Below are 25,651 nucleotides of genomic sequence, written 5' to 3' on the forward strand. Positions count from 1 at the left end.
TTTACGGCCAATGAAGGGAGAAGGCTGCGTGCGTTCCGCCAATAGGCACCGAGAGGCCGGGTGCGTATGCGCAGGTCCTGCAGTGGGCACGCGCAGGGAGGCAGGCCAGGGAGAGGAGCAAAAGTTCAGTCTCTCCCGGAAGCGCAGAAAGAACAAGAAGAAACGAAACGAGCTGACGCCGGCGGCGGAAAGTGCAGCAGCTTGTGTGCCGGCGGCGTAGTCACTTGTTGCCGTAGTAGGATGTGTGGACGCTCTCCGGCTGCGTGTGCGGAGCAATGAGTGCGGGCTCAGACGAGGAGCCGCTCAGCAAGAGAGTCCGCGTCCAGGGACCGGAGCGAGTTACCGAATCACCGGAGACAGAGAGGGGCCCCCCGGAAAGCCGGGGCCCCAGCAGCACAGTGGGGAACAAAGGTGATGCCTATCCCAGGGTTGTGTGCTTATGTCTGTGTACCCTGGCCTTATTCTCTACCACTCACTGTGGCAGCACCAGCCCACTCGTGTCCCTTTCACTGTGACAGCAGCAGCCCCAGTCCCTGTGTGTCTCCCACAGTTCTGCCCTATACTGGGCCCTCTGTGTGTCAGTGATTTGTAGAGATCCCATGGGATGGTCTTTTTAAAATAATTGATAAAAGTTTCTCCAGAAGAAACTGCCATTGCCGTATGCAGGTGGAGTGGGTTATGTTGACAGCAAGGAACATGACGAGGAAACTATTGTTCTTTAAAACACAATGACTAATGGCACTGACATCAAGTATTTGCTTTGTTCTACAGTATACTTAAATGGTTTAAACAGGCCAAATATCTACTGTACATTACACTCAGGCAGGGCCGGTGCTAGGGTGTTCGGCGCCCTCCTGCAAACTATCAATTTGTGTCCTCCCATAAGATATAAAGGGTAAGTTTGTCCTGCAAAATAGTGTACACAATTGATCTGCACCTAGCATAAGGCTGGTGGAAGTTTCATTGGTGGTATCTAAAGATGCACAAAATGTGATACTTATTGCATCTACACCCTGTTACATCTATTGCCACTCTACACCCTACAGTACATCATTTACCCCCATATAACTACCACTACATTACTGGCCCCTTTATTCCTGTCACTGCGTTACTGACCTCTCTATTTAGTAAAACATTCTATACTAAATCTGCACATTACATCAGAAAAACATTGTTCCAAATAAAACAAAGGTCTCCCACACTGACAAAGCCCCACTGCTCCCCTACCTACTGACGGGATGCGGTCAGCATCCCTCCATTCAATATGCTGCCTCCGGCATCCTGACTGCCGTCGGAACACTGGTGCCAGAACCTCAAATATATTGGGATGCTGTAATCCCGGCGTTTAGCATCCCGATTGGTAAGTATTTGGGATGGGTTAGGGTCAGGCTGTGAATTGGTGGGGGAGGGGGGGTAGATTTAGGCACCAGTGGGGTGGCTTAGGGTTGGGGCTCTTAGAAAGTGACTGTTAGGTTTAGGCGGCTGGGTACGGGTGTTAGGCACTTGCAGGGAGGGCTAGGGGCAGATGGTTATGGTACATATGGAGTCTCTGTTGGGATTCTCTGTATCAGGATACTGGGGTCAGTTTTTGATCACCAATCAGTATGAGGGACTATGGGGCTGGTCGAGGGGGCTATGGGTCAAGCCCACCGACAAACTGTCCCGATTGGTCAATAAGCCCCCGCTTCTTGTATGCATATATCCTTATGCCTATCCCCTTCTCCCACCTTTTATATCCTTATGTCTATCCAACCCCCTGTTCCATATGTCTTTATGCCAGTCAAGCCCCCTCCCTCCCTCTACAGCAGCAGGGTAGCAGCATGGGGAGAGAGCAGCATACTTCGCTGAGCACTGCACTCACTGTGGATGGAAAATGAAAGTTGCAGGATGCATTTGTGTACTGGAAACCACCTTATTTTTCATCTGATATTTTTTTTTTTAATTAACCTTCTATAGTTTCCTGGGGGTCTGGTATAACACACTGACAGTCGGGATTCCAACAGTCATTAGCCCGACATCGGAATCCCGCCTAGGAGGACTCAGACAGCGGGGGGAGCGCAATGAAGCCCTTTGCAGGCTCGCTGCGTTCGCCATGCTGCGGGCACAGTGGCTCACTACTCTCGCCATCGATTTTATTCTTTCTCTATGGGGGTTGTGGACCCCCACTAGGCAGAATAGCCGCTGCTCGTCTGTCGGGCTTTTAGAAGTCGGGATTCCAACGTCAGTGTAATGACTGTCGGAATCCCGACTGCCGGTCAGTTATCCGGCACCAGTTTCCTGCTATGTCAGACCTGTGTCACTATATTGCTATATATTGCTAGTTCAAGGCCTTTCTTCTCTTAGAACTTGAACTCTGCCCTGTAGATACTTTCCCAGCTCAGTTCATGTAAACTCTGTGGCAGGCCACTGGTTATTTTACAGTAAAACACCTATACAATCCATTAACCAGTATTGCGTGAATGGGCTGATGACTGTGTAGGTGTGTATGCTGTACTGGAGCAATAGCATTAGACAAGTAAACCTCTTTTAACGCACCTGCAATGACTATGATCTGGAGGTTGCATCTTATGTACATAATATTTGTGGGGCTGACCTCCCATTCCCATGTTAGCCCGCACAACCTAAATTACTTTTATTGCATTGTGTACGTGGCTGGTAGCATGTCAGGCTGGGAACACACGGCCTGACTGATTGCGATCGTTTATCCTAATCAGCCGGGTATCGAATAAAGCCCAGTACACACTAGATATGTTTTTAAAAGATATTGCTCAGAAGATCTCTTCAGAGCGGTATCTATAAAGAAAAAAACTGTTTAGAGCGTATGCTCCATATCTGTTGTTTGACTGTATTTACGTGAATCATTTAGTTTCTTTAACACAGCCTGCAGAGCTACAGAGCTTTTTTTAAAGAGGGTTAAAACAATCAAAATGTACAACAACACACAGGAAACACCATGCAATAAGATACAATGCAGGTCACCTTATAGTCCCTCTTTGGACTATTTGAGCATAACCTTTATTTGGCTATCCTTGATACCCATGTCGCCTTGATTGGGGAACACAGAAGTAAAAAGTATTTTGGCCACAATCCTTCTGTTGTCGGAAACAAATAGCAAGAATATGAAAAACTTTAAATTTTACTATAGAGCGTAGTGGAATATTTAGAGGTACTGATTTATGTTTATAGTTTACTTTGAGAACATTCGTATATAACTTACCAACTGGCATTGTTTAATCAGATTATAAGAGCAATCACATGATTGATCAGTGACACGTAGCACCGCTCTTTCAAAGACAAATGTAGCACCGCTCATTCAGTTCTGGGGCTCGTCAGACCACCCCCACTGGCGAGCGGACGCTACATCTGAGTCCCAGTTTCCTGTCGGCGGGGGACGATAACCCTGCCTGTCTCCACTTCAGGGGGAGGTAGGGGAGCTTCGTTTTAAGGGGACGTACGTGCGTCTCCTTCTGGCAGCTGGCGAATCTACCGCCAGCCGCTACAAGGAAGAGAGACGCTCCATTTGTACTTAAGTTTTGATAGTTTCCTGCTGTGTCAGACTTTTGGCACTACATGCCTGTTGATAGTGCAAGGGCTTTCTCCTACCACATGTAGGCACATTCCCAGCTTAGTTCCTGTAAATGCTGGAACACACTACTGCTGCTTTTATAGTAAGTTTATATGATTTGGGGAAACAGACAGCAGAAGCTGTAACTTTGTAATAGCTAATTTTCCCCATATTTCAGTTTTTAAACAGAGGACCCTCCATTCTTGGTTTGGACATAAAGGCCGAAGAACAGACGCACTAAAAAGGTAAGGTATATCCACATGTATACGACAAGATTTCCTTGTGTCTGAAATTGTTTGTGAAGGATCTTAATTACATATAGAATCAGTTTACAACACATTACTGTCCAGGATTTACGGATATCCATGCTTGTGTCTTTTAATCAAACTGACAGATGTACTAATAAAGTAATCTGTGTTCAAGCATGAATACCCTTAAAAGCCAGACTGTATGCACGATCTTTGTCTATTCTAATGTTTCATGTTATGGTTTTGTTTTTGTTGTTGAATCAGTTAATTTTTTTTTTTTCCTCATGGTGTCTACACACGGTGAGATTCCCTTTCTATTCGAGTGCTATGCAATCTTTACTAACTGTACTATTTACATACAATTCATGCAATCTACATTCCATTTGCACTATATAGTTATTGCTGCCCTGTCTATCTGGGTTTTGATTTGTGCTGTCCCGGGAGCACGCATCGGGATCGCGAGGTAAAAAACCTGCGATTTTGACTATATAGTCAAAATCTAATGTCAAATCTCACCGTGTGTACACAGCATTAAACTGGGTACACCTCTTAATATTTATCTGTCCGATCTGTCTGGAGGGAACACAATTCTGGGAATGTATAGAACCAACCATTTTCTCCCAAATTCTGGAAAATGGATATTGTTCGTATACCTTTTTTATTAAATAAACTAGATTGACCTAATTTGTCAGTGTGACCATTATCTATTTTCCAGTGTTAATTGTCATTTGTTCCCATACATTACCAGGTTTTTACTCCTGACAGAGAGATTGGACAAATAAATCTTTAGGTGTGTACCCAGCTTTAGTCTTGATTGTATAATGTTCATAAAGCATTACACTAGGCTTCTGTAGTAGTCTCGTGTGATATGTTCCTGTGTGCACAGCTGGATATTATGGTAGTACCAACATCCCCTTTTTTTGCATGTGAGTAAAAATAAGCCATTTTGGAAATACCCTAATTTCCCTTGAGGCTGCTATAAAGCCTCGGCTTAAGTGCCTGTACCCTAGTACAGTGGTCAGGGAACTCGGTCCTCATTACCCCACGCAGTGAATGTTTTGCAGGTCTCCTCACAGAATCACAAGTGAAATAATTAACTCCACCTGCGGACCTTATAAAATGTGTCTGTGAGTAATTAGTACACCTGGGTTACCAGCAAAACATGCACTGCGTGGGGTAATGAGGACCGAGTTCCCTGACCACTGCCCCAGTAGGTCTTTAGTTTGTCTTCAAGATTGCCAGTCACCCAATATAAAAAAAAATCCACATAGATCTCTGGCTGTGTTATCACATTATAACATGTGAAACATCAGGGGCTGATATTCCCTTTGTAACGGTGTCCTGAAGTCCATACCAGAATGCGAGAGTGGTCAATAGAATATGTATATAGATGTATTATTCATACAAGTTTCTTATGCTTAGGTGGTTGGAACCCTTTCAAGTAAATTACCTTGATCTTTGTCATTACCTCCATGTTTTGTTACTTTATAGTCCTTTCTTTTCAAAAAGTCAGATTCACTGTTGAAAGCATATAGGTAATATAAAATTAACATAACTGTAGAATCTAAAGCAAATCTGCTGGCACTAAAAAAAGGTACATTTAGTATCTTGCTAGCCTAGGTCCTTTGATTTACTGTAGAGTACTCAGACTCTAGTCAAATATTGAACAACTACACTTAATTGTAAGCCACACAATGAGTAGAGATCTAGTTTGCAATTTGTCATCTTCCACACAACATAATCCTGATGAATACATAAGGATTTGCAATATATCAGCTGAGTGAGTTCCCTGATGTTTATTTTGATTTATTTTTGCCATCTAAAGTTGCTGTCCAATCTGCATGCGGTGTCACTCTCTGCTGTGGTGCGTCAAGCACAGTTTGGTCGATCTCTCTGCTGAAATACAGATCAGTCTGTGCTAGAAACACAACAGGAGAAAGTGGCACCACAGGCAGAAAAAGAGGAACTGCATTGGTTTTGAAAGGTGCAGGGCCCACTTTGAACACTAGGGGCTGATCTGGTGAACTAAGCATTGTTGTAGCAGTTACTGATATGTCCTCCAACATCCCTAATGCAGTACGGTAGCTCTGTCTCTTATTGGACAACATTTTCCATTTAACTGGTCACAGCTACAATGGTTTACTCAAAAAAACATACTGTAACAGCATTTCACATGAAGATACAGCCACACACGCATGAGCTGCTTGTGTGTCATATAATGCTAATGCAAATAAGATACATTTTTCTGTAAAATCCAACGTCTGCAAAGTCACCTGGGAATCGCCAGCTCACTCACGCCAGGCATCTCAAGGTGCATGGAATATTGAAACTTGGATGTATGAGAATACATCTGTTGCAAAGTAATTCTCTACAGGTTGAGTATCCGTTATCCAAATTATTCCGAAAACCATAGTCTCCAAATATGTACTTATATTTTTATTTTTTTCTAAAAACCTATGGGTTACATTTTGTAACTGGCACTACTTGGAATATAACATGTAACTGGCACTAAATATGTGCAAGGAGATGATTTGTGTAAAATATATTTGTGTGTATTTCATGTTTGCTTATACAACATAAATGCAAGATACCTGAATATACCTCATTCAAATATACAAATATTCAAAAATAAGGAATAATCAGTTATCCAAAATTCTTCTGGTCCTGAGTATTTTGGATAAGGGATGCTCAACCTGTATTGCATTATCTGAGTAAAGTAGTCAATGAATATGACTAATGATCTCTTGATAATTGTAGATATCACTCACTGCTAATACATAATACTAGTCTCAAATGCATAAAAAATGCATTTCAGTAAAAGGCATGTGTCAGTGAAATGAAACATCAGTCAACGAGTTCTATTCTAGCATAGCAAGCAGAGATAAATGGACAATTTAGATTGCTAAATCTAGTCTGCGTATTCATCTAATGCAGTGGTTCCCAAACCTGGTCCTCAAGTACCCCCAACAGTGCACGTTTTCCAGGTCACCCAGCAGGTGCACTCATTATTCAGTCACATTTTAAAAGATCCACAGGTGGAGCTAATTATTTTGCTTGCGATTCTGTGTGGAGACCTGGAAAATGTGCACTGTTGGGGGTACTTGAGGACCAGGGTTGGGAACCACTGATCTAGAGCCTTGATGGCTAACCTTGACACTCCAGCTGTTGTTGAACTACACATCCCAGCATGCTCTGCTTCAGTTTTGCTATTTGGCCAAATAGCAAAACTGAAGCAGAGCATGCTGGAATGTGTAGTTCAACAACATCTGGAGTGTCAAGGTTAGCCATCAAGGATCTAGAGCATGGGTCTTCAACCTATGGCCCTCCAGATGTTGTGAAACTACATGTTCCAACATGCATTGCCACATTTTTTCTTATAAGAGCATGCCAAAACTGTCAGGGAATGCTGGGAAATGTAGTTTCACAACATCTGGAGGGCCACAGGTTGAAGACCTGTGATCTAGAGCCACATTCAGTGTTGAGCCACATTCAGTGTTGGGTCTTTTGTATGACCCAAATCTGGAAATGTACAGATGTGAACGAACATGTTTTTTCTTGTATGTAAACAAGCAGCGCTGTACTAATGGTCCAGACTGACCAATGGTCCAGACTGACTTTGTTACTATATTGTGAGAAGACCAGTCTGAGCATTTCATGATGTCATTGATTTACTTGCTACATTATGATCTACATATTTCCAGTCTAATATTTAATAAAACTGATTGCTAATCAATAATAAGGGAGGAAGAAGATAAACAACTTAGGGTATATTTTAAGTGCAGATGTCAACAAGTGTAGATTTTGCCCATAGCAATCAAGATAGCTAATATCTTCTAGAAGCTCAATAAATAAGTAGAATGTGATTGGTTGGTATAAGCAACATCTACACTTCTAGAGACCCGCTCTTTAGTAACTATACCACAGGGGGTCTGGAACTTAAATGGTAGACTTCAGTATACCACTATGTGCCGTGACAATGCCCTGCTACTGTACATGCATATCGGCAATGTGCCGTAGTGCTATCATCATGAGGGAAAAACTTGGGTACTCTTTACCTAGAAGGGCGCCCACGATTTTGATCGTGGGCATCGTAAGGAAAAAAAAAACGCGTTTGTCGCATCGCATGCGACCAAAAAATCGCATGCGATGCGACAGACGCGATGACCGCGATTTCCCATAGGGAACAATGTTAAATGTCCCAATTGACCCGATTTTCCATAGGGAACAATGTTAAATTGCCCACAGAGGCCAAATAGGCACCCTGAAGTGTGAAATTGTTAACGCCACCCCACGATCAACGTCAACCCGAAGCGTGGCGAGCGCAGCGGTATGGGTCCTACAACCTTTTCATACCCCCACTATCCACGTCGGCGTGGAGTTGAGAATAGAAAGTGTGGCGAGGGGAGGCGGACACCTGTGAAGCCCGCGAGAGGACGCGTATACCTGTGAAGGTGTCCGCGTCCCCTCGCGGGGCTCGCCACGCTTCGGGCTCGGTGGCTCGCTGCGCTCGCCACACTTTCTATTCTCAACTCCACGCCGACGTGGATAGTGGGGGTATGAAAAGGTCGGAGGACGCGTACCGCTGCGCTCGCCACGCTTCGGGTTGGCGTTGATCGTGGGGTGGCGTTAACAATTGGGGGGGGCCATTTCACACTTCAGGGTGCCTATTTGGCCTCTGTGGGCCATTTAACATTGTTCCCTATGGAAAATCGGGTCAATTGGGACATTTAACATTGTTCCCTATGGGAAATCGCGGTCATCGCGTCGGTCGCATCGCATGCGATGCCCGCGATGGGCGCCCTTCTAGGTAAAGAGTACCAATTCTTGTTATGCTGGTGATGATTTGGGGTGGCATATTACATCAATTGTGTTGAATATCCCCTCAATATGTCCATGTAATCTGACTTGTTTTTGTGTTTATATATCATGTGTTGTGTCCTAGGAGAACATCTTGCTAGGAGAGCCATCTTGTTACAGGGTTCCCGGCACTGTAGTGTTAAGTTACCCTAATTTCTGTTGTTGTACAGGTGTCATAGTAAATGCAGTCACAGCCATATAACCATCAAGATGAGTTCAGAAGGAAAGACTAACGTATGTGATGGAAGCAGGGTTACAGACAACTCTTCAGGCACAGAAACGCACACTAAAGATCATAACCTAAACAATCCAGAAATTGCTGAAACACAAGAACCTTTATCAAATGACAATGTCTGTAACGATGAAGAAATTAAGTCAACAACGATAAATTTCTTACAGAGTGATCCCGCTCTTACTTATTCTGAAAGCCTAGAACAGAGCCGAAGTCCAGTGTCAGATAGAGAAGTTGGAGCACTAAACAAGCCAGAAAAAGACCAAACAGAAAAACCTTCATCCGATGACAATAACGCAGTCCGGAAAGATGAAGAAAGGAAGTCAGCAGCAACAAATTCATCCTCCTGTGATGCCACGTCTCTTAATTATGGAAGCCAAGGTCCACTTTCTGATGACCTTCTAGCAACCTTAGATGATGAAGGGACACAGGAATATGAACATGGACCAGTCGACCGGGAAAGGGAAACTGTGTCGCCCATGGATGTTGACAACCATGAAATAGAAGATGAATCCAAGCTGAAACTAGAAATAAAGTCTGACTGCGAGCTGAAAGAAGAACAAGAGAGCTGCAGTGGGAAGGATGGAGAACAGTCTGATGACCATGTTGCTTGTGAAGTTGAAGCAGTAGGAAAAAGTATTGAAAGCCAGAGATTACGAAAATTGTCTGATCACCTCAAGGGAATTGAATCCCCCCATAAGCCTGAATATAGGACAGAAGAAATGAGGTATAAGTTTTCATGCATGCTCTTTACATTGTGTGTGTGTGTGTGTGTGTGTGTGTGTGTGTGTATTAGTTTTCTGAACTGCAAAAGGAAAAAAAAAAAGTTGGATTTTTCCTATTTGAAACAATTTAAAAATATTATTGATAAAATGCCTAGGGGAGATGTACGTAAGCCCCCATTTGTAAAATAAACATTACACATAATGACAGGTGGGTTGGGGAATTAACCCATTGATACTGTGCTGAGGATTGATAATGTTGGGGATCTCTTGCCACGGGGGACTCCATTTCCGATATTTACTATTCCACCCCCAGCCAAAAATCTTTTAATGGGGCAGCACCTACCTCTCCTTTGATGACCCGCTGTCTTTTAAACACCCCCTACCTTGGTATAGCCCCACCACCTCATCTCAATGAACAAGTCAGAGGGGACTGGCCTTTAATCCCCCTTACTACATCTATTCTCTGCACACGTAGAGATGAGCATACAGTAGTTGTGCTAGAGGGCGAACTACGTCCCCCTCCTCGCACTTTGAGTTACAGTTCACGGAATGCCTCCTGCATGGTATTCTGGGCCACAATTTAAGGAGTGATGTGGGCAGTCACAGACTGCAGCATGAGGAACAGATTTGCCACCTAAAAGATGGAGATTCTGGCGGGATGGACAGCACATCACCGATGTATAGGATACGGCCTGATCAGGCAAAGCTCTCCTGGTTGTAGTCGTATCCCATAGGTTTACACCAGGCGAGTGGTTAAACACCTTTTCCCTTGGGACAACAAGAGCCTCTATATATGTGATATCTGCCCCAGCTTCTACTTGGTTTACTGTATTTTTTATATGCATAGTAAAATATGAGGATATTTTATCCATTTACCACTCAAAGCATTGTAGCTTCAGTTACCAAAACATTTTGGAACTATTGTTGGTGTAAGCAATACGGACATGCTGCATCTGTTATCAGATTGCCTTTGTTTCTGTAGCTTACATCTTCCTCATAGCCTAGTACACCATGGGGCTGGGGTAGAGCGTGCACTATAGTAGTCTGCATACTGTATGACTGGTCCTGAGCCAGCTTGGCACACTGAAGTGCGGAAATCGCTATTGGATGGTTTTCGCAACCCTGTGCTCCCGGTGCCAAATTGCTGCCTTACAAATGCGATCGCAACTTCATGATCTGATTGCGTTTCTGAGATGCGATCACAGTACGATCGCTTCATGGGGAGGGACTTTAGATGCTTGCTGGCATTGCCCTGTGCTGGGTGGCACCCACCATGTGGGAAACGGCAGTTGCAGAGAAGTGGGATTTTTCACTCCACAGAACACATTTCCCCTGCTCGATGGTCCAGTGTCAGTGTGCTTTACACCGCTCCATCCGACACTTGGCATTGGATTGGGTGATGTGAGGCTTGCTTGCAGCTGCTCTCGCCATGGAAACCCATTCCATTAAGCTCCTGCCATACAGCTTTTGTGATTTCATTAATGCCAGTGGAAATTTGGAACTCATCAGCTATGGAATTAACAGAGCATTGCTGACTTATACACACCATGCACCTTAGCAGTCATTGACCCCGATCTGTGATTTTAGGTGGTCTTCTGCTTCGTGGCTGAGTTGCTGCTGTTCCTAATAATATCACTTACATTTGACGGTGGGTGATCCAGCAGAGATGACATTTCACTATCCGTCTTATTGCAAATTTGGCATGCTATCCCCCAGTTTGTATCACAATTGTTTGCAAATGGAGACTGCATGGCTAGATGCCTGATTGTATACACCTGTGGCAAAGGGGTCTGATTTAAACCCCTGATTTCAATAATAAACAGCTGTGGCCAGATAATTTTGTCCATATAGCTTATGTTGACAGCTGCTCAATAACTTGGTATATTATGTCAGTTTAGCAGTTATGGGTCACAGCCTAGTCTCTTCCTACTGCCCACAAGAAAACTAATGAAATGCACTTTTTCTGTGCAAACTTAACATTAAATAATTGTTTTCTAATATGCTTATTAATTAGTGCTCTGTCCTGAGAACTGAAATCTTGTAGAGAATGAAGGGGAGCACAGAGGATCACTGTTGGAAATTGGGCACGCTCAGCCATCTGTGATGTGAACCGCAGCGAGTGTGTCAGTGTAGCTTGGAGCTATAGAATGGCGTGGAAGTGAGGGACGGCCAAGCCAACAGTAGTGCATAAAACATATAATGTGAAAAGTCCCATTTGGGCGCCCCAACAGGACACATTTCTGCATGCTTTCTATTTTAGGAAATGTCTGCACCAGCAGTGATGATGCCTAAGTGGCAGAACAATTGAATTGTGCCACCTAGAAAACAACTGAATTACACCCCCCCTCCCCTCAAGGGTTAACCCTTTGACTGCCAACATCTGAGAGATGTGCAAAATAGCTGCTTAAAATGCCAGCGTCGCTCACATTTGTTATATAAATTCAAATAAAAAAGGTGTTAAAAAAATAATTTCCTATATAAGGTAAACATTACAGTTCATTATGATAAATAAAAATATTTGGGAACTTTTACACCTATTTTGACAAATTCACATGGCACTCAAAGCGTTAAGCTACCACGAAAGATCCAGTCTAATGATTTGATGTAATATGTTGTTTCCAGTTGCTCTTGTACACTGCTAATATACAGTATTGTTTTACCAATATTATTTCAGTACTCCTCACCTATGACCTAGCCCTAGTATTTGTACTGGCATTATTAGAATTATAATCTTGTTCTGTTCCTTTCTTATGCTTTGTATACACAGTGAGATTTGACACTGTATATTCAAAATCGTATCGGGACACATGCAGATCGCACAGGTTTTTTACCTTGCGATCCCGATGCACACTCCCGGGACATCACAAATCGAAACCCAGACAGACAGGGCAGCAATGACTAAATAGTGCAAATCGAACGTAGATTACATGAATTGTATGTAAATACAGGTTGAGTATCCCATATCCAAAATGCTCGGGACCAGGAGAATTTTGGATAACAGATTATTCCGTATTTCAGAATATTTTAATATTTCAATGATGTATTTTGAAGTATCTTGCATTTATGTTGTATAAACACATCAAACACATGAAATGCACACATATATATTTAATTTGTTCAAAAAACAAGGTTTCAAGAACATGAAAAAAGTTTGTGTACTATCTCAGATATTGAATTTGAATGCCAAGCAATCATGTTCTTGTACATATATAGTGCCAGTTACATATCATGTCCTCAGTAATGCTGTTACAAATGTCCCCAGTGAGTTTTTAACAAAAAAAAAAAAAAAAAAAAATTTCACTTTCTGGAATGTATGGTTTTCGGAATAATTCGGATAAGGGATATTCGGATACGGGATACTCAACCTGTAGTACAGAGTTAGCAAAATCTTAAGTCTAGTAGCAATGGAATCTCACCGTGTGTACACACCATTACACTCCCCAATCACTTTTTTTTCCCCCTTATTTTCAACAAAACAACCAATGCTGTGCTGTGCTGTGCTGTTTCTGCTTTCTTAGTTTTACTTTGTGTCATCATAGCTTTTCTTTTTCTGGTCCTGCTATTTTCTACAAGATGGAAAAAGATGGTGGAAACTGCACTGTTGCTTTACATTTATAGATTCAAATATCACTTTGTTTAGAGTTCTATTCCTGTGCATATAACCAAAGATTTAATCAATTACATATTGTATTACTTGCCAATATGCTGTGGTGCCGGGACTTGACACCCACAGCAGGGGTCTGTTTGATATAAACTGATAATAGATGTGTCAACTGGATGCCGGGGATCAGAGGGATTTGAAGTGTAGTAGTCAAATGAACTGGTGTACAATACACAGCGTCTCTCACCCGCCGTGCTGCTCCATGCTGTATGGAAATAGAAATGCAGACGGGACTACTGCTGGAGAGGTTGTATTGTAGACAGGGCACTCCTCCGGTGTGACACCGGAGATGGCATCTCACACCCGCCGTATCGCTCCACACACAGATTGTGGTGAGATGTTCCGTGACACACTATACACAGGCAGATTGGGTAGACTGGACATGTCCTCTGTATGGCACCTCTCACTTGTTGTATCTCCCTGGATGGATAATCAAATATGCGACTTGGGCTACGGACAGGTGGAAGCGGTGTAAAGGCTGGTGACCGTGTCCAATTGCAATCAGTGGATCTCCCCCTCTGATTCACGTCCTGGTGCGGACGTCACTTTCAGCGACTAAAAAGATGATTTAGTTGATAGCAAAGTGGCAATTTGTAGGCTGAAGTATGCACAGGAAGCCGGTTAGATGTCCAAGTGACAACAAGTAAATGCTGATTTGTTCCCAAATGGGTCCCCTAACGCGTTTCCCTCACAGGAGCTTTTTTCAAGATAATAAGCAGGCCGTGAAATGCATCATAATATAAAGTTTTTTTATGGAATCTGCTGAAACTCAGACTGACTACATAGCCCATGACGTGAAATATAGTAATTTCCTGAGTGCTGATGGTTTTGTAAAACTGGCTCACAATAAGGCTATGTAAAGGGGGTGTGGTACAGGGGTCCGACAGTCGGGATCCCGACAGTCATTAGCCCGACGTCGGGATCCCGACTGGCCGGACCCAGACAGCATGGTGAGGGCATTTGTATTTTTATAAATACACACATTAATCTACCTAAGGGGGGTCCACCCTTACATATCTTTTGTATTGTGCGACTGACTGAATCCTCCTGTATCCTATGGTGAGCGCAACTAAGCCCCTTGTTGGCTCGCTGCGGGCACGGTGGATCGCTACGCGAGCCACCTATTCTATTCTCCCTCTATGGGCGGCAGTGGACCCCCACGAGGGAAAATAGCCGAAGGCCGTCGGGAACCCGGCTGTCTGTGTTTTGACAGTCGGGATCATGACGTCTGGTACATGCCTGTCTGGATCCCGACTGTCGGGACCCCTTCCGGCACCCATGTAAAGGCTGTTTTTCAGTTTGTATTTTGTCCGCTTCAGTGCGGAAGCTAGAATACTAAAGTAGTTTGTTAGAGTTGTCCTTTGTATGCTTTCCTCAGAGAATCTGTTTTTTTATTTACGATTTCCATGATCTTGAAAGGTTTGGAGCAAATAAAAAATAAGAGCAATGTCAGCAAACCATGTTGCACGCAAGGGGTACAAATGCGTTTATTTTTTTGCATGCACAGAAAATACATATGCATGTAGTGAAAAATTACTACTCTGCTTTGTTTTTATACTAAAATGTATAATTTAAGCAAAAACTCATCACTTCCCAACTTTACATCTCTCTGAACACTTTAAATATACCAGAGGTGCAACATGGTTTTATTACGGTGCAGATATGAAACAGACCCACAGTTTGTGTGTGTGAGAGCCTGTTAGACCTATTTTGCATGTAAAGAAATAGATAAATACTTAACACAAATATAATACATTCAGTTAACCATTAATCCTGCTTGCAGCCTTCAGAAGTGCAAGCAGAAATGAGAATCAAATGCGAGGAGAATAAGCATCTAAAGGAGCCCATACACGGTCCGTTTAACGGATCCGTTTGGGACTTAAACAGCACACATCGGACCGGATCGCATCCCTAGTGCATGCAGTGTGCATGCACTGCGATCCGATACGATGTGTACCTAACACAAAAAGTATGTGCAGCACATACTTTTAGGTACCGTACTATGTGATGCGCGGGAGCACGCATCGCATAGTACAGAACGGATGCCGGCGAACGGCTCAGTGTATGGGCAGCTTAAGGCAATTGAGACAGATCAGCCTTTTAATTTGGTGATTGTCCCCCTATGGTCAACCAGACTATACATGTCTTAAATTGATAAGTGAAGTTAGACTTGAAACATATTTGACAGTCCTCTCCATTTGACTTATTTAATAAAATATTTCACAGGTTTTGGTACTGTGCATTGCCCACTTTCTGGATAGCTGTAATTTCTGTATTGGTGTTGCATCTAGAGTGCAGAGGAATTAGCCATGAGAACAGTTTGTTACAGTGACTTGTATGCGTTGTGTCGTCGCCAGATGATGAGGTATATTGCACCCTGTGGATTAGCGTTTTTCGCTGTTCTGGAAGTTAAACGAGGATTATGGAAGAGGCATTTTGATTATCACACAGTTGAATGCTCCTTCAGTGATGTGTAAGTTTCACCTGTTCAAGTCCATTTATTTGTCCTCTGTTTGAATGGAAACTTTTGAATGTTTAAGATCTTTTAAAAAGTCTGCCCATTTATAGCGGCTTATATAGCTAATAAATGCATGTAGAAATACAAAAATGTATGTTGGTGGTAATAATAATGTAACAATACCATGGAATTTGAACCTGATTTTTGACTTTCTATGTGATTTTTTCTTCCCCTTTAAATAAACCCAACGTCAAGTTCCATTATTCAATCATGTGTAATTTGTTCTAACTAAAGATTTGAGGCCTGATTCAGAGCTGTACATAAATCTGAGGACTAATGTACATGTGCGGGACCTGTTCTACACAAGTGCAGAACCAGTCCTGTGTGCTCACTCACAGTCCTCACTTAGCCGCAGCATGATTGACAGTTTTATACAACTCTGGCATTACTCAGGAGTGCCAAGGACAGGTTCTTTGTTTTTGATCTTGGGCTTCCTTCCCCCATCAGAAGAGTTTCAGCAGCCAGCCAGAGTATGCCGAGGCTTATACAGAGGTCTTTGATCATCGCATGATGCTACATCACAATCGATGAAGCATTTAATTGTGCATACCCAGTGGAGATGTCAGGCATCGGCTGCCCTTCAGCAAGTGCCAGATGTGACTCTATATCTCTATATATCGATCTCTATATATCGATCTCTATCATTTGAACTTTATTGTGAATGAGATGCACTTGCGCCCGCACCCCCCCCCCCCCTTTGTGCGCGAGACGCACGCGCGACCGACCCCCTAACCCTGACCGTCTCCCTGAAGTGGACACGGGGAGGGTTGCTGTGCATCTTAGGCAGATGGAGCGCCTCTCCACCGGCGTCCGCCAGCGCATGGGGTCTGGCGGTTACCGGCGCTGTGTGAGAGGCACTCACTAGGCTTGCCGGGGACTCTTTGGGGACAGAACTGTGACTACGCTGCCTGATGGGGACACTATGATAACTACGCTAGGCTGCCATTGGGCTACACTGACAACGTAGTGTTAGGTGGTGCCGTGAAACTACACAAGTACCATCAAAATATCTGAAAACTTGTATAGACCACCACACTGATGGTCATGCCATCATTGCCATCTTATAAATGTATTCACTACTACTCTTCTATGGTAAATATATGAGAAAAGTAACTACAGAAACAGAATACTTTAAACAACATAAGTAGAAATTGGAAGATGTGATCATGCTTCGGCAACAGAGTCATCCAACGTGTATGGACCTATCACATTGATAATTTCAGACAGAAGAAGGAACAAGTGACCAGCGCTGTAACAGATACTCAATAAAGGTTATCTTTCTTGGAGATTGTTTCTATTCTCCGCAATGAATTCTTCCTGATGCTAGTCGGTAATTAACTTACAATTGAATTCACTCAGGCGTACCCGTAGCAGTTTCTTTGCATATCCCTCATACAAGAAGAGAAGTCGACATGCAGAACAAACGACATGGAGTTGACTTACATGAAAATTCATCTCGCGTACACATCAGGGTATCTTTGTTTAGTCAGATCACTGCGGACGTCCAGGAACAGGTAACAAGGTATGTTTATTCACAGGTTCACAGATCCACAGCATCCAACATAGAAAAAAACAAAGACAAAACGGAATCCAGATAGCGACGGTGCAGGTGGGCGGGTTGCCGGCGGCTTCCTCCTTGCTGTACGGTTAGCCGCAGACAAACCGAGTAAGATGTCGGAGGTCCAAAGGTTGCTTGTGGTGCCGCACAGATCCGTTCCACAGCTCCTGCCAAGAGGGGTGAGCGGCTTGATCAACGCGTTTCGGATATTACACGATATCCTTTTTCAAGATCTTGAAAAAGGATATCGTGTAATATCCGAAACGCGTTGATCAAGCCGCTCACCCCACTTGGCAGGAGCTGTGGAACGGATCTGTGCGGCACCACAAGCAACCTTTGGACCTCCGACATCTTACTCGGTTTGTCTGCGGCTAACCGTACAGCAAGGAGGAAGCCGCCGGCAACCCGCCCACCTGCACCGTCGCTATCTGGATTCCGTTTTGTCTTTGTTTTTTTCTATGTTGGATGCTGTGGATCTGTGAACCTGTGAATAAACATACCTTGTTACCTGTTCCTGGACGTCCGCAGTGATCTGACTAAACAAAGATACCCTGATGTGTACGCGAGATGAATTTTCATGTAAGTCAACTCCATGTCGTTTGTTCTGCATGTCGACTTCTCTTCTTGTATGAGGGATATGCAAAGAAACTGCTACGGGTACGCCTGAGTGAATTCAATTGTAAGTTAATTACCGACTAGCATCAGGAAGAATTCATTGCGGAGAATAGAAACAATCTCCAAGAAAGATAACCTTTATTGAGTATCTGTTACAGCGCTGGTCACTTGTTCCTTCTTCTGTCTGTATATTGTATTTGGGTTTTTGCGTAAACCCACTTACAAGAGACCAGCTGCTACTCACTATTCAGCGCTGGGTACACACATACCCTTTTTTCCAGTATACTTACATTGATAATTTCATCTGGTAAAATTACCGCTTTTATAGGTCGAGAAATGTGTGAGGCTGACTCTGTTCCCGGAACTAAGCTTGCACATGGGCATCTCATCTGACACTGGAAGTGGATGCAGGCGCCATCTCTTCCATCCGCTGGCTGTTATTAGTCGTATATACAGCTCATCCCGATTCCGGCTCACTTATTCACTGGAGCAAACTCCCTGGCCTAATTTCATAGCAAGTCTTTCAGCACCTGCCTTCGAACGTTGCATTTACACATGGCTGTATACAAGTTCCATAAACCCTGGAGATAGCTTTTACTAAAGTTTCTAAAAAGTGAATGTTTTGCCCATAGCAACCAACCAGATTTAGCAAATGGGTATAAGGTGGTTGAGCTTGAAATCTGGCCACCACATGGTTAAATATCTTCGCCTAGCAGGACAGGGTAACTCTACCACAGGGGTGGCCAAACCGGTCCTCGATATCTACCAACGGTCCACGTTTTCCAGGTTACCTAGCTGCTGCACAGCTGTAGTCATTACTAACTGTCACTTTTTCAAACTTACTGCATTCACTCCTACTACATCCACAGGTTGCCTGGAAAACATGCACGGTTGCTAGATCTTGAGGACAGGTTTGGCCACCCCTGCTCTACCCTATACCCCAGCCACAGGCAGAATTTTATAGGAAGCCCTCATTGCCACTACGCCCAACCCCAGGGACCACAGCCAAACCCAAAGGGAAGCAGTTTAGGCACATCACAGCTGTCACAACCGGTGAGTGAGACTATTGGCAGTGGGGCCTAGGTTGTCCTTGCACCCCCACTAGACCACCAAGGTAACGTAGGCACGAATAGTAGTAGTGGCCATTGTCCATGGATTCATGTCAGAAGGGGGAGGCATGCTTTCCCGGTTAACCACTTCCCCACCCCTTGGAGCATCCCCTCACTTAGGGCATCCCACCACAATGGTCATGCCTCCTCTCTCTCTACCCTCATAATGACTCTAAAAATCTATTTTGTGTACTGCCTCTGAATATAAGATCCAGGAGAAGGAATTGAGGACCTTAAATAGTATTTGGGAGCTAGAAGGTAGTCTACTTATTGCCAACACATTCTTTGTGCCATGGGTTGATGATCTTGGACCAAATCAAATTATTATGCGTGTGATAGGCAAAACCAGAACTTGGAGGCTACCAGTCATAAAATATATGCTCAACCCTGTCCCACTGCATATCTGAATCAAAGGATGATCTGTAAGCACAATGTATTTTAATAAGTTTTGCAGAATTTATTAATAAGAAACTATTGGCCTAGGAGTTCCATGAAAAAAATAAATGCTAATATGCTGCCTACCAGTCATCCTTGGGGTCAGTTATGTGTCCGTGTGCAATTGTGCCGCTCATTGGCTACATGTTTTATGATTGGCAGCACCAAGCACTCATTTTTTTACCTATCACTGACCTTAAATATTTTGATTTAGTCCTGGACAACCAACTCATGGCACCCTGCAACTAGTTTGAGAACCATTGCTCAATTTTGCTGAGGCTCTGAAACGTTTGGCAACCACTCCTATATAGTGATGGGCAAATACAGAAACAAGATATTCTGGCACTTTAAGAGTCCTCTATTTTTGTCTACTTTACACTTTATAGTATGATATATTAGTATGATCTATTTTAAAGCCATACCTAATACTAAAAGTAAATAAAGAAACAAAGCAAAATAGCAGTTCATGGGGAAACCCAACAACATAACAGAGTTGAAGCGGTTTTGTACTAGGTTCAATATTAATCAAAAAATACCAGAAACATATAGACAGTTATTGCTGCATTCTAACAGATACTGAAAGCAAAGGTTCACATGCTTCTGCCACTCACAGATGATAATGGTTCATTATAACTCAATATAAAAATGAGTATTGACTTAATTGTTTGCTTTGGTTCTCTTATATATAAATTCAAATAAAAAATGTTTTGTAAAAATAAATTTAAAAAAATTATATTTCCTAAGGTAAACATTACAGGTCATTGAGATGAATAAAAATGATTGCTTGCCAATTTTCACACCTATTTTGACAAAATCACTTGGCACTCAAAGGTTTAAGGCCAAATTTCAGCAGAAATGCAAGGGTTCACAAACTTTCAAACCACTGTAAAGGCCCATACACACTAGAAGATTTTCATTTCTAAAGACTTTGACAAAATCTCTGAAAGAGATATATATATATATATATATATATATATATATATATATATATATATATATATATATATATATATATATATATATATATCTATATCTCTCTCAAAGACTTTAGGCCCATACACACTGGACGATTTTCAGCTGAAAATCGGTCAAAACAGCTGTTTTGAGCGATTTTTCGGCTCAAAATCGCCTAGTGTGTATTGCCCACTAGCGATGATGCACGCTCCCGCATCATCGCTAGAAAAGTGGTTCATCTGCTGGTTTTACCAGCAGATGTTGCGATGATGGATGGCTTTTCATCCATCATCGCTGTGTGTGTGTGTGTGTGTGTGTGTGTGTGTGTACGCCTGCCGGGCTAAAAGATTAACCACTTTCAGCCCGGCGGACCGTCCCGCTGCCCCGTCCCCTTGCCTGTCATACTCACGCTGTGCTGGTCCGCGCCGCCCCGCTCATCACCAGGCTCCATCTGGCCGCCTGCTGCTGCTGCTCCCCAGCCAGGCTAATCACCCGGCTCGCCCCACCCCCTGGCCTGTTTAACACGGAGCAGACAGCAGTGCTGTCTGCCCAGTGCCCAGCTAAACACACTGGCCACCAATGTTTATATTTTTCTGCCCACTGCCACCAATGAATTCATTTAAATGCAGTCCTTCAAAACCGCCTTGTGTCCACTTCTTTGTATCTGAGTCCTGCCGCCCCCTAACCCGCTCTGTATCGAGAGGCCATTATTTGACAGTCTCCAACAGCACTATATATATATATATATATATATATATATATATATATATATATATATATATATATATATAGCGATCCAGGGTGTCTGGCACAGCCTCCTACGTGAAATGCTGCATGGGTGCCAGCATAAAAGATTAGGTATACTTGGATAGAGGATGCGGCACACCATTCACGTATAAACGATTCCTTTAATACGACAACGTTTCAATGCCTAGTATGGCATTTTCATCAGGCTTAATCTGATGAAAATGCCATACTAGGCATTGAAACGTTGTCGTATTAAAGGAATCGTTTATACGTGAATGGTGTGCCGCATCCTCTATCCAAGTATGTATGTATATATATATATATATATATATATATATATATATATATATATATATATATATATTTTCACACACATCTGATTCCATGGGGGATGGCCAGGCGCGAGGGGAGCTCTGGCGCTTACTCGCTCCACTGGGGAAGGGGGTGTGATGCAGCCGCCGCATTGCTCCACAGGAGGGAAGGGGCTGGCGGGTGATGCGGCCAGCACTGCATGCCATTTAAATAAATGCATAGGTGGGCAGTTTAAATGAAAAAGCATTTAAATAAATATCCATTGGTGGCAGTGGGCATAAAAATATATAAACATTGGTGGGCAGTGTTGGCGGTAACATATACATTGGTGGTCTATGCCAGCAATGCATAAATTAGCGCCAACACTGCCCACATTATTGCGCAGGCCAGCAATGTATCCATTACTGCCAACACTGCCCCCACTGCCCACCAATGTTCATATATTTATATGCTCACTGCCACCAATGTACGGTATATATGGAACCCTTGGAATTCAAACCCAGCCCATTTATAATGAAAGATTTTCAGCAAAGTCTTTCGCCTCCTGAAAATCTCTTGCTCTTTTGGGAAAATAGCTCAGAGTGTATGCACTACTTTGGTGAAAGATATATCTATCAAAGAATTTGGCAAATTCTTTTGAGATGAAAATCTTCAAGTGTGCATGGGCCTTTAAGGCCCATACACACTTAAAGATTTTCATTTCAAAAGACTTTGCCAAAATCTCTGAAAGATATATCTTTCACCAAAGTAGTTCGTACACACTGAGCTATTTTCACCAAAGAGCGAGAGATTTTCAGGTGGCGAAAGACTTTGATGAAAATCTTTCATTAAAAAAGGATATTTACATAATGGGCGGGGTTTGAATTCCAAGGGTGGGAGCAGGGGCCCTTTAATTTCAGTGCATTTCTGTTTTTGGGGCCTGATTCAGAACTGATTGCTGGGCTGGGTATATTCGTAGCCCAGCGATCAGGTAAACGCCACCCCGGCTGTTACTGCATAATATACATTGGTGGGCCGTGGTATATATAGCCGGCAAGATAGCTGGCACTCAGCTCTGTAGGATAATGGGCCCCGTGCCCTCAGTGGTGTCCGGTGATGACCGGGCAGATAAATAGGAGATAAATGTACAGCGGCACTGGGGTCTTCAAATAACTCAGACAAGACGTTGCCACACATGTTAATGTTGTCTGAGTTGTTTGAATATATATATATAATTTTTTTATTTATTTATTAGGGAAGCCTTGCATTGGTGGTAGTGGTTATATATATATATATATATATATATATATATATATATATATATATATATATATATATATATATATATATATATATATATATATATATATATATATATATATATATATATATATATATACATATACATACATACATACATACATACATACATACATACATAGGGAAGCCTTTCATTGGTGGCAGTGGTTATATATTTATATATATATATATATAAGCCTTTCATTGGTGGCAGTGGAGCTGCGTCAGCATAGGGACACTGGAGCGGGCGGCTGGAAGCACTTTGCCGCGTTCCGACACTCAGTCAGAGTGTCAGAGGGTCAGATGACAGCGGGGACCAGGAGCTGCTGCGGGCGGGTAAGCGTCTTTTTCCCCCTGCTCCGTCTCCGTGCTGCGAGCAGGGGGAGGCGGCGGGGCGGTACACGGGCTGAAAGTGGATAATCTTTCAGCCCGTGCTGCGTACAGACTCAGCGATGATGGATAAAAAACCATCCATCATCGCTGGCATGCTGGTAAAACCAGCCGACGTGGGTCCTCGCTAGCGATGATGCGGGAGCGCGCATCATCGCTAGTAAGCAATCTGTGGGGCATACACACTAGGCGATTTTCAGCTGAAAATCGCTCAAAACGGCTGTTTTGAACGATTTTCATGTGAAAATCGATAAGTGTGTATGGGCCTTTAGACAAAATCTCTGAAAGATATATATATATATATATCATCAAAGTAGTGCGTACACACTAAGCTATTTTTCCCCAAAGAGCGAGAGATTTTCAGGAGAAAGACTTTGCTGAAAATATTTCGTATAAAAGGATATTTACATAATGGTTGGGGTTTGAATTTCAAGGGTGGAAACAGCGACCATTAAATTCAGTGCATTTCTGTTATTTGGGCCTCATTCAGAACTGATCGCTGGGCTGTGTATATTCAGAGCCCAGCGAACAGGTAAACGCCACCCCAATCTGCTCCGACTGGGCAAAATCCCGCCCATGTGCGCGGCTACGATTTCATTTGCCGCTGTGCACGGAGGGAGAAATCCTTTCACCTTCACCAGCAATGTATATGTTACCGCCATAACAAAATATACATTGGGGGCAGTGGCGGCGGTAACATATACAGTACATTGCTGGCCTATTATTACTATATATTGGTGCGAAGCAGTGCTTAAAGTGGTCCTGGTGAGGGTGGGTGCTAGGGTGTTCGGCACCCCCTGTATGCTTTAAATTTATGGCCTATCCCACACACCCATGAAAAGAATAATGTGGGCCACATAATACCACCCTTAATTCAAATGATGCCGCACATTGCAAAAAAAAAAACCATTTAGGGCATGGCTTTATGGGACAGGGGATTATGCACACCGTAATGCCAATTACACATTATGCCACACACATTAATGCCTATTATGCAATATGCCAAACACGGTAATGCCCATTACACAATATGCCAAACACGGTAATGCCCATTACATATTATGCCACATAAGTGCTGCTTACATACATGCTCATTGCCAGGTATTACATTCTCAGTGCCAGGGGTAACGTGCCCAGGGCTCTGCACTGTGTGGGAAAGGAGACAGCAGGGCAAAGTGGTGGGAAACATGGATGTCTCAGAGCGGGATTGATAAGTTGGCAAATTGTCGGTTTTATATTTGAGCTTGTTAATCCTTGTAATACGCATTGGTCCTTTTTTTTATTTTTTTTTTATTTTTTTATTTCTCTAATTTTTATTATTGTATCTTGCTTTTTTTTGTTTTCAAATATTAATGTGAAGGAGTTAATATCCCTTTCTATATGTAAAATGTATTTGGAAAATAAAAAAGTTTGTATATATGAATTATGGCACATTCAATAATGTGCCTTTTTTGTACCCTACCCTAAAAAATGGCACTAATTCGAGCATTGGTATAAAATTGCTGGTGTTTTTCACCTGTTTTATAATCCTTTTTTCATCCTTGCCTTTTTCCCTTTTTATTTTTTTTATTTTTTTTTGCCGATTCGGTATGGGTGAAAATTAACCGGAAAAATGCCTGCTAATTCTCTTTTCGCCCTTGCCAGATATTTTGACCTAAAAACTGACAATATAGAGTGTGGACTTAAAATAGAAGCTGGATATACTCAATTCTATTTTCTCTACTCACTTATGGTCTCCTATAGAATCTCTGTCAACATTCTAACCTAACCAAAAATCTCATTTCTATCAACGATTAGGTATTTCTATCCCATAAGCAACCTCCAAAAGAACCTTATGAACTAGCACGGGAAAAAGGAGATGGGCGAGGTCCTTAGTCCCTATCAGTGGACTATAAAATTAAACAAGCTGTCACATAAAGCTCTATTTCTGCCCGCATTAAAAAAAATGCATATAAAGTATATTTTTTATGGAATATGGTCCCTTTTAAAGTACATGCTATGTACTTTAACCTCTAACCTACGTTGGAGACAATGCTGCAAAGTTTGAGCCTTTCTGCATGTTTAGTGGTCCTGCCCTCTCGTCCGGTTCTACTGGCAGGAGATTCATAATCTGATTAAATCTATCACTGACGTTTCTACGCCCTCCTCTCCATTATTTTATTTTTACCTATACCACATATTACACCACCAAATCTAAAGTTGATGAATCTTATTCTAAGTGCAGCTAAATGCCATATTGCTGCTCAATAGAAACAGCCCATGTCGCACCTTTTTTTTAACATCTACGATGAATGCAATCTGGTCTGTTTATAGAGTAGAAAGAATCACTTCTGTTATTCTCGAAATTTCTTCCACATTTATTAAAGTCTCATATACTTACATTGGAATCGGTACATCTGTCAGAATGAACTTAGGTCTACAGTCATTAGGTCGACCCCATTAGGTCG

At 42.7% G+C, this 25,651-nt stretch overlaps 1 protein-coding gene across 5 annotated transcripts in view; it reads left to right on the forward strand.

The window, feature by feature from the left end:
* PARG (poly(ADP-ribose) glycohydrolase) overlaps positions 1-25,651 on the forward strand; it is a 98,928-nt gene continuing 73,277 nt past the window's right edge. For 2 of the 5 annotated variants that reach the window (XM_083146371.1, XM_083146372.1), the window contains exons 1-3: positions 340-411; positions 3,744-3,810; positions 15,646-15,761. In XM_083146371.1, the coding sequence (XP_083002497.1) occupies positions 15,646-15,761 (116 nt within the window). In that variant the 5' untranslated portion in view covers positions 340-411; positions 3,744-3,810. Of the gene's footprint in view, positions 412-3,743; positions 3,811-8,840; positions 9,630-15,645; positions 15,762-25,651 lie in introns of all 5 variants that reach the window. The other 3 variants (XM_083146367.1, XM_083146368.1, XM_083146370.1) reach the window with 3 other exon arrangements.

Source organism: Crinia signifera, chromosome 6 (genome assembly GCF_055691185.1).
Source record: "Crinia signifera chromosome 6, ASM5569118v1, whole genome shotgun sequence".
NCBI lineage: Eukaryota > Metazoa > Chordata > Amphibia > Anura > Myobatrachidae > Crinia > Crinia signifera.